At 65.7% G+C, this 9,961-nt stretch overlaps 1 protein-coding gene across 1 annotated transcript; it reads right to left on the reverse strand.

Moving 5' to 3' along the window:
• On the reverse strand, positions 1–9,475 carry ZNF316 (zinc finger protein 316). The gene is made up of 6 exons (XM_055135329.1): positions 9,354–9,475; positions 4,954–5,214; positions 4,755–4,876; positions 4,558–4,684; positions 4,345–4,458; positions 1–2,381 (listed from the first exon to the last, which is right to left on the reverse strand). The coding sequence occupies exons 2-6, from the start codon at positions 5,192–5,194 to the stop codon at positions 67–69; spliced, it is 2,919 nt and encodes a 972-aa protein (XP_054991304.1). The 5' UTR covers positions 5,195–5,214; positions 9,354–9,475; the 3' UTR covers positions 1–66.
• Positions 9,476–9,961: the final 486 nt, after the last annotated feature.

Raw genomic sequence — 9,961 nt, forward strand, 5'->3', positions numbered from 1 at the left:
GGGATGTTGTCGGCCCTGCATCTCCCACGACCCCCCAAGGCCCGCCCCACTCCAGCCGCCTCCGCCTCACTGGACACTGCCCTCCAGGGCGCCCGAAGTTCCCGCGAAGGCGGCGGCGGGCTCGGAGCCGAAGCTCGTGCCGCCCGCGAAGTCGCGCAGGGCGCCGCTGCGGTCCCCGGGCGCGGGTGCGGGCGGCGGCCTGGGCGCTGGTGGCGCTGGCGTCGCGGCGGGCCCGGCGGCGCCGCGGTGCGTCTTCATGTGCGTGAGCAGGTGCGAGCTCTGCGAGAAGCGGCGGCCGCAGCTGGCGCAGGCGTAGGGCCGCTCGCCCGTGTGCGTGCGCTGGTGCGTGACGAGCACCGAGCGCTGCGAGAAGCGCTTGCCGCAGTCGGGGCACGGGAAGGGCCGCTCGCCCGTGTGGCCGCGCCGGTGCTTGGCCAGGTTGGAGCGCTGCGCGAAGCCGCGGCCGCAGTCGCCGCAGCGGAAGGGCTTCTCGCCCGTGTGCGTGCGCCGGTGCCGCTTGAAGTCCGAGCTGTGGCCGAAGCCCTTGCCGCAGTCGGGGCAGCGGTGCGGCTTCTCCTCGGCGTGCGCCCACTGGTGCCGCGTCAGCGCCGCGCTCTGCCCGAAGCGGCGTCCGCACTCCCCGCAGGCGTAGGGCCGCTCGCCCGTGTGCGCGCGCCCGTGCGCCGTCAGGTGCGCGCGGCGGCTGAAGCCCGCGCCGCACACGCCGCACACGAACGGTTTCTCGCCCGTGTGGCCGCGCACGTGCGCCGCCAGGTGCGAGCCGCGGGCGAAGCGCGCGCCGCACTCGGGGCACGGGAAGGGCCGCTCGCCCGTGTGCGTGCGCCGGTGGCGCGCCAGGTGCGAGCCGTACACGAAGCTCTTGCCGCAGTCGGCGCAGCGGTGCGGCCGCTCGCCCGCGTGGTAGCGCTGGTGCTTGGCTAGCGCCGCACGGCGCCCGAACGTCTTGCCGCAGTCGGAGCAGATCCACGGGCTCTCCTCGTCGGCCAGAGCGGCGGGCGCTGGCTCGGCCAGCAGCTCCCCGAGAGTCGGCCCAAAGGCGCGCAACCCCCCGCTGCCACCACCGCCGCCCCCGGGCCCGCCGGAGGTAGCGAAGGGGTCGCACGCCAGCCCCGCGCCCTCCACCAGGGAGAGGCGGCCCCCCAGAGCCCCCGGCAAGGGGCGCCCGTCGGCCGGCAGCCGCTCGCCAAAGTCTGGGAAGCCCAGGATGGGAAAGCCGTCCGGACGCAGCCAAGACTTGGGGTGCACGGGGAAGTGGAAGCCCAGCGGGTGCGAAGACGCTCCTTGGCTGTCGCCCAGGCCGTTGCCCAGCCCGGGGATGCGCCTGTCCGGCGGGGGATCCTCCTTGCTCCGGGGGACGGGCGGCGCCGGGGGCTCCCCAGCCACCTCCTTCTCTCGCGCGTCTGCGTCCGTCTTGCCCGGCTCTCGGGGCTCCGGAGGCTCGGGCTCGGGCTGCGGCTTCTCGGCGTTCCCCGCAGGCCCCCGCGCCTCGCAGGGGCCCCGGCGTGGGCCGCTGCCGCCGCCGCCGCCGCCAGGCTCCGCGCATCCGCCGCCCCGACGGTGGCGCTGAAAGTCTGCGCGGAGGCGGAAGGCTTGGCCGCAGTCCGGGCAGCAGTGCGGCCGGTCGGCCGTGTGCACGGCCTGGTGGCGCGCGAGCGCCGAGCTCTGGCTGAAGCTGCGGCCGCAGTGCGCGCAGGGGTAGGGCCGCTCGCCCGTGTGCGTGCGCTGGTGCGTGACCAGGTAGGAGCGGCGCCCGAAGCCCGCGCCGCAGAAGGCGCAGCGGTACGGCCGCTCGCCCGTGTGGATGCGCCGGTGCGTGACCAGGTGCGACTTGTAGACGAAGCGCTTGCCGCAGTCGGGGCACGGGAAGGGCTTCTCGCCGGTGTGCGTGCGCTGGTGGATGGCCAGGTGCGAGCGGTACACGAAGCCCTTCCCGCACTCGTCGCAGCCGAAAGGCTTGACGGCCGCGTGGTAGCGCTGGTGCTTGGCCAGCCTTGAGCGGTGCGGGAACACTTTGCCGCAAACGTCGCACGTGGTCTCCGGTCGCCCGACGGGGGCCGCCCCCGCGTCAGGAAACGCCCAGGGCGCCAGCAGATCTGCACCCGGCTCCCGGCCAGGCGGGAATGGCTTGGCCACGGCCCCCTCGGCCAGCCCGCCCAGGCCACCCGGCTCAGGCTCCCAGCCCCCCGGGGTCTGTGCCGAGTCTGAGTCGTCGGGGCCCCACGTGCCCGGCACGTCCCCCACGCCGTAGGCCGCTGACCACAGCCCCGGGGGCTCATTCTCCTCCTCGGCCACCTCTGCCAGGAAGTCCTCATCGTCCTCCTCCTCCTGATCGTCCAGGTCATCTGTCCAGAACCAGGCTCCTGAGGACGAAAGGCAGAACAGCAAAGCGGGAGAGAGGTCAGTGCAGACACTCCCTGGGTCACGTGGGGCGAGAACTGTGCCAGGGTTCTCCTGAAAAGTTACCCTCGGGGGTCTCTCCAGACCTTTCCAGGGCAGCCACCTGCTGAGCAGGAGCTCTGAAGGGAGCCCCCAAGGACAGGGCCGGTGGTCACAGGTCGGGTGGCCAGGCTGTCTTCCTGCCGCACTCCCGCCTCACTGAGCAGAGTGGGGGAGGGGCGCAGGTGCCCACTCAGACACACCCAGCAGGCACCAGGGCTCAAGAGGGCCACCAGCCATGCACCTGCAGCCCAAAGACAGCTCAAGGTCACCTGTCCCTGTGTGGCCATGTGGTCAGCGCTGGCAGACTGCCCTACTGGTGGAGGGGGGCAGGTGTGGGCTCTGTGCTGGGCCTGGCCACCTGCCAACTGGACCCCATGGCTCCAGAAGGCGAAGGTGGCCCAGCAGAGGCAGGGGCCTGCCAGGACAGTCCCCTCACTGCAGATGGCACCAAGGGGAAGCTGAACCCCCCACCCCAGGCCCAGGTCACAGCCCTGACTCGAACACCAAGTGGGGTTCCCTGGGTCCAGGTGAAACAAGGGCTGGGCAGGTGCCGAGGCTGCAGTTTGGGGCCACTCTCGTGGTCCCTGGTCCTGGACCCCAGGGCAGGCAGCTCTGACCCCCTTCACCTGGGGGTACGAGAGGGACAAGCAGAGGAAGAAACCCCCTTGGGCACAGCGGCACTCTGAAATGTCAAATGCCCCCAGGGGCATTGTTGGAGGACAGACAAGGCCAGGGAGAAGCAATGACAGCATGTGTACTGGGAGGACCCGTGGGGGGAGGGGGAAGAGGAGAGCAAGGGGAGAGGGCAGTGTGGGGGTGGGGGGAGGGCAGCGGAAGGGAGAGGAGGGGGGGAGGGGGAGGACGAGGAGAGGCATCAGCTCCTCAAAGACCGAAGGCACCAGGTCCGTGAGAGCAGTTGGGCTGCTGGGTGAGGTGGGGGCGTGGCTCCCGAGATGGACGCCAGCCCCTGCCCAGCCTGAACCAAAGGGGAGCAGGTAGGAAACGGGATTCTCAGGGAGGGCCTGGGAGGGGACCCCTGTGCTCGGGCTGGAGGAAGGCAGGGGAAGGGGTCAGGAGAGGTGGGGGCCAGGAGCAACAGGACCCACTGGGGACAGCGTCCGTGAAGGTGGGGGACACAAGGGTAGAAAGGCCAGGTCAGTGCTCACAAGTGGCTGGCAGAGCAGAAGGCACCAGGAGACACTGTGTGCCCTGTGGGAGGGTGGCACAAGGCCGCGCCACACCCGCCTGCCCACGCAGAGCCGGCAGCTGGCCCCTGGTGAGCAGCCGTGCCCCTGCCAGGCCAAAGGGGTACTCAAGGCTGTACCTCGGGACCCTCCCAGGAGCATGGAGCCAGGAGCTTCTAAACCGAAGTTGTCACCTCCAGGGGCTCCTAAGAGGCAACCCCTAAAGGGGCATGCCTCTCGCTGGACCCTCTGCAAGAACCTGTGCCCCTTCTCATCTCTGCCAGCGCCACCCCGTCCTGAGGCGCCAGGCAGGTCCAAGGGGGTCCCCGAGATGAGGAGCTCAGGTGGGAGAAGCATCGAGCCTGGCTCTCCCCATCCCTGCCCGCAGCACCTGACCCTGCCCGGGATGGAGTGACAGGACGCAGCGTGACCTGGCAGTGGGTCAGACACAGCCCACTGTCAGGGACCACCGGGACCTCCCCCCCAGACCCTCCTCTCAGGACAGAGACGGGGCCACCACAGACGGAGCACCCCAGGGCAGTGGGCTCCAGTGTCTGTCCCTGAACTGACCCCTCTCCCACGGGGACCATCCCGGCCCCACCAAGCCTCGGAGCCCAACAGTCCTCAGGCCTCCGTGGGCAGTGGAGCCCCTCAGACAGGCCCCGCCTCGGGCGCACCCCCACCACTTGGCCCCTCGCACCTGTGTAGACGCCTGTGACGATGTCGCCCTCCTGGGGACGGGGACTGTCGGGCACCCACGGCGCCTCCCCCTGCTCCAGCCGGAAGATGAGGTCGGGCTTGGGGATGGGGTAGCCTGTCCAGGAGAGACGGCGGGGCTGCAGACCTTAAGGGCCACGGCCCGGCACCCCCTTCCTGCCCCACCCTGCGTGCCCACCCCGGGCGAGTGCCCTACCCAGGGACACCAGGATCCCGTAGTTCTCCTGCATCACATCCCTGTACAGGCCGCGCTGCGCCGCGTCCAGATGCTCCCATTCCTCCAGGGACAGGTACACAGCCACGTCCTCGAAGGTCACCAGCCCCTGCTCCAAGGGAAGGCTGCGGTCAGCGTTCGGCCGCGTGAGCCCCATGCCTGGGGCCCGCGTGACTCACCTGAGACCCTGATGTCAGGGAGTCCTCGTCATCATCGTCATCCCCCTCCGCCTTTCCCTCGTCCTCTTCTTCCTCCAGGGCCTCGTCCCTGGGCCAGGCCAGAACCCGGGAGGCCTGCTGGGCTGCAGGAAGAGTCAGGGCCTGCGGGGGGAAGGGGGAGGAGCCCAGGGACCACCCGCCTCGCAGCCCCCTCTCTTACCCTTTTCTGGAACCACTGAGGACTTGGCGTGGCCACGGCGGCTGCAGTGCTCCCGGGCACCCCCCAGTAGGCGCCCCGGCTCTGCCATGACCCGCTGCTCATCCTCGTCGTCCTCCAGCTCCACCTCCACCTGCCCCACAAGGGCTTCTCCCCCGTCCTCCCGCTGCTCCTCCCCTTGGGCCTCCGGTGACCCGCAGCCCCACCGGCCCGCTCTCTCCAGGGCTGCTCGCAGGGCTGCCATCTCCGGAACCGCAGCTGGGCCTGCAACAGATCAGAAAGGCAGTGAGCAGCCAGTCCTGTTCTCTACTGGGGGGCGGGGGCAGGGTCCCGGGAGATGGGGCCTGCACCCCAGGTCTTCATCTCTGAGGACCTCAGGAGGCCGAGAGCAGTGGGGGGTGTAGGATGATGTGGGTTTGCCCTTCCTCCCTGGCCGCAGGGGGCTTGGGTTTGCTGATTGCTCCCCCAGCCTGTCAATTTACTTCTGTCTCCTGATCAGACTCTGCTGACTTGTAAATATTGTATTTCTCTTCTTAATGTCCTTTGCATGGTTAGTGATTTCAGAGTTTGGGAGAGACGAGAGATGGAATAAACGGCAACTGATCACCAACCCGCTTGGCCCTCGTTCCTCCTTCGTCCACCCAAACTCTCTCCACAACTCTCTCCCCTACTCGCCCCAACTCTCTCAACCCTCTCTCAGCTCTCTCCAACCCTAACTGGCGCCACACGGCTCTCCCGCTCAGGCCCCATCTCTCTCTCTCTCTCTCTGCCACCCGCAGCAACTCTGTCTCTCACAACCCCACTCCCAGAAGTGCAATCAACATGTTTCTCAAGCCTTCCTGACCCCCTGCAGCCCACCAGGACAAAACAGCACGTAAAGTGTGTTTCTCCTTTCCTTAGACCAGTAACTTAATTAACATCGTAATTCTACTTCCTAATATTTGCCATTCTGTATGGACACAGTAATAGACACATTTAGGCTTATAGGGTGACTCTCCGGGGGTCATTTCACCATAGACTCAGACTACAGTGCTCAGACCAAATTAATTATTCCTAACCCCAGCAGGGTTCGAATCTAGTTATTACTTTTTATTTAAATTTTTTTTTTAAACTGAATCACCATGAGAACAGTTACAAAGCTTTCCAGTTTAAGTCTCGGTCATACATATAATGATCAAACACCCATCCTTTCACAGTGCACATTTTCCACCACCAAGAGCCCCAGTATACCTCCCATCCCACCTCTCTCCCTCCTGTGTGGCAGATGATTTCCACTTTGATCACATTCAATATTTGGACAAAAGACCCACCATTATTATTTGGAATTTTCCCCCAACAATCAGACCTGCCGAAAAGACATCATTAGATAATTTGTTTTATGTTGCAGGTTATGAAAAGTGTATGATGTTGCGCGGCCGCAAGCGGCTATGCGATTTTGGATTTCTGATCTTTTAGTAAAAAGTCTGGAGGGGCAAGGGGCCGGTTCCACCCCCACCCCAGGAAGCCCCGGTCTCATCACTGCAGTCTCATACCTGGCTGTCCAATAGGCTCTGAACCGCACCACCAGAGGGAAAGGGCAGAAGGGACAAACACCCTTCCCCACCTGGGGTGGCACGGCGCCCGTAGTTTAGTGCTCAGTCCAGATGCATTTCTGCCAAAAGCCACTGGGTTCTGAGATTGGTTTGTGTGCCTCTGGGATCATGGTCATTTAGGAGCCCTAGTTATTACTTTTAAGATCATGACAGAATTCGTCCATTACCGTGCTCTTATAGTTAAGTATTATAGCACTTTGGCCTGGCCCATTTTGATGCCATGGTTGCTCACAGCTTGCCCTGTCCCTCATCCAGCCCTCATCAGCACCCTGTTTTGGGGGATCTAGGAAGTAAGGGCAACTGAGGCTTAAGTTGATAGAACAGATGTCCAGGAGGTAATATTACCTGGAGTCAATTAACTCCCAAGTTACAGACTTGTTTTTTAACTGTCTTCCTGTGTCCATACAAAAAGCAATTGCTCTGAAATAACTAACCATGCAAAGGACATTAAAGAGAAGGAAAAAACAATACTTACAAGTCAGAATCTGATCAGGAGACAAAGGTAATTGACAGGTTGGGGAGTAATCAATAAACCCAAGCCCCCTGCGGCCAGGGAGGAAGGACAGACCAATGTTCTCCTATATAGGGCCACACGGGGACGGGAGGAACAGTCCTGGGTCCAGGAGCGGCACGGCAGGGGGGCCTGCCCGGGGCTCAGCATATCTCGGAGACTGGTCACAGCTCCCTGTCCCCGCCACAAGCTCCGGGCACAGCCCTGGGTGCCCACAAACTCCAGAGCAGATCCTAGCCCCCAGCACCCACCCCCAGGCCTGCAGACCCCTGGGACTCCTGTCGAGAGAATCAAATGCATGCGAACAGCAACTTCAGCCCCTGTTTCGGGAAACACCAGCAATACCGGGTCACTCGGCTCTCCCTCACAGGGGACAGCATCCCCCACAGAACCCCTCAGACGTGGGCCAGAGAGATAGTACAGTGGATACGCCGTTTGCCTTGCACGCGGCCAACCCAGGTTTGACCCCCGGCATCCCATATAGTCCCTCCCCCAAGCACCACCAGGAGCAATTCCTGAGTGCAGAGCCAGGAGTAAGCCCTGTGCATCACTGGGTGTAGCCCACAAAGAAAAAAACAAAAGGAAAAGAAAGAAAAAAACAGAACCCCTCAGATGAGCCAGGGCAATCCCCAAAGTAACCCTGGACAGTGAGAATGGGCCAATCATGGAGCCGCTCTCGCTGAGACCCCTATCCAGCCCCCATATGTCCCCTCTAAGCTGGGTTTGAGGACTTGCTCTGGTGTGCGTCTCTAAAGACCAAGGCCACCTCCAGCGCCACCTTCACTGACACGCTCCATCCCCTTGGCAGGCTCAGGGACCCAAGTCCACCTTCAGGGTCACTGAAGACAAAGTCTCGAGAGCAGAACCAGGTCTGGACAGCCTCCCGCACCCACTCAGCCTGCAAGTGGCGCTGCCAGCACGCAGGCCCAACTGCTGTCCACCTTGCCTGAGGAGGCTTCTCTCAGCTAGGCCTCAGACAGAGCCTGGCACTGGCAGCTCCGACTCCTAGCACCAAAGCAGCAAACCCCACAGCACTGGGCTTGAGGGGCCCCAGGACCTTTGCATGTGCAGCTCTGCTCCTTGGAACACTCCTCCCCTCATCACAAGTCCTGGGGAACAGCCGATCCAGACCCACTGCACACGGTTCCCTGCCCCCACAGCAACACCTTTCTGACAACTGTGCACCCACTTCCTGGTCCCCTGCAGAAGCAGCAGAGCCCTGCGTGTTCCTGCCTGTGTGAGACAGTGAGCCCTCAGGATACGGCTGTAGGGAGAGAGGCTTCAGCCTGGGCCCGCTCCCCACAAGCCGGAGTCTGCAACCTGGAGGACCTTGCCCAGAGGACGGCCTGGGGAGATTCCGCACCCTGAGGGCTGCAGGAACCCCCAGATGGAGCAGGACCAAGCACATCCGAGAGGGGCCTGTGGACCAGACTGGTCTCCCGTCCCCTTGCTCCCCGTGTCTCCTCGTCAGTTGCCCACTTTGCCTCCTTCCTCAGGCTTCAAAGTTCACTGGCATGGGGGAGCAGAGGACCCCAGGGTGGCTCTGAACCTGAGTTGCGTGAGGGCACCCCAGGGTCTCACGGAGGCCCCCTCCGGGAGGGGAGCACACACAAGGTGACGCGAGGGGCCAAAGGCTCGATGGGCACAGGATCAAGTCTGGGAGCTCAAACAGGAGAATTGGGGGGCACGATGCGAGGCCTCCAGGGCTTGCACCCCTTCTGGGAAGTCTCCATGCCAGGCTCCCGGGACCCCACGCGGGGCCTGAAGACTCGGGCTCCCACATTCTCCCAAGTCTGTTCCCGGTTAGGTGCCCCCCGGCCAACCGGCTCCCCGCACCAGCAGACACTTGTTGAACCAACCCATGTCTCTGCGCCCCGGCGCGGGGGCAGGGGGGCTCCTCCCACTTGTGCAGCCCCCCGCGGGGGTCCGGCCGGTGGGGAGCAACCAGGGCCCCCAAGGTCACACCCTGAGCCCGCCACCTCATCCCTCCTGCAGAGGCCGGCAGGGGCACCCCTGGAGGGGCGTGTCTGACCCAGGCGGCCCCCAGCCTCGAGCGCCTCCCGCGCGCCCGCCGCGACCCCGGGGGGCCCAGGCGCCCCCGCAGCCGGCCGCGCCGCATGGACCCTGGGTGCGGCCACCAGAGGCCCGGCCCGCGCGCGGCTACGGCCCGCGCCCCGGCCCCGCGCCCGACCCCGCGCCCGCGGCCCACGCCCCGCGCCCTGCCCCGCGCCTGCCCCGCGCCCCGCGCCCCACGCCCCTGCCCCGCGCCCCGCCCCGCGCCCCGCCCCGCGCCTACTCACCGCGCCCGGCCCGCGCCCGCCGACGCCGGGGCCTGCGGCCGCGCTACACAAAGTGACGGCCCCGGAGCTGCGCGGCGGCGCGTGGGCACCGGAAGTGCCGCCGCCGGCCCCGCCCCGCCCGCGCCCACGGGGGGGCACTTCCGGTCACGCGGGGCCGGCGCGGCGGAGGGGGCGGCGGTGGCGGGACGGGGTGCCCCCGCCGCAGACCCTGGACCCCCGGCGCCCCCCGCCACAGCCCGACCCAAGTTTCCCGCCCTGAGATCGCGACGAGCACCCCCGTGGGCGCGCCGGGAACCAGCCTGTCTGTCTGTCCTTTTACGTGAGGCTCCAGTGTCGCTCTGCGGGGTCACCCGGTGGTGCTCCTCCCGGCTTGGTGGTTGGGGTGGCTCCCAGCAATGACCTGCCCAGGGGCCCCCACGTACAAAGCCGAGCACCCACCATGGCACTACCCGGAGGAGCAGCCCTGCAGTTGCTGTTGCTGTGAATGTCAGCCCCTGTCGATGCTCCAGGAGCCCTGAGGCTGGACACGGGGTACTAACTGCCCCGGTGGCTGGCCAGGATTGCAGCTGCTGCCAGGCCGGGAGGGGTGAGTCCACAGAAGCAGGTGG

Source organism: Sorex araneus, chromosome 4 (genome assembly GCF_027595985.1).
Source record: "Sorex araneus isolate mSorAra2 chromosome 4, mSorAra2.pri, whole genome shotgun sequence".
NCBI classification, from domain to species: domain Eukaryota; kingdom Metazoa; phylum Chordata; class Mammalia; order Eulipotyphla; family Soricidae; genus Sorex; species Sorex araneus.

What these genes read in the sequence shown, in the direction of transcription:
- ZNF316 (XM_055135329.1), bottom strand. Translation starts at nt 5,194, where the DNA reads ATGGCAGCCCTGCGAGCAGCCCTGGAGAGAGCGGGCCGGTGGGGCTGC. An exon ending in CTCAGTGGTTCCAGAAAAGG is followed by an intron (nt 4,877 to 4,953) that starts GTAAGAGAGGGG and finishes CTCTTCCTGCAG; the next exon opens with CCCAGCAGGCCTCCCGGGTT. An exon ending in CGTCACAGGCGTCTACACAG is followed by an intron (nt 2,382 to 4,344) that starts GTGCGAGGGGCC and finishes TTTCGTCCTCAG; the next exon opens with GAGCCTGGTTCTGGACAGAT.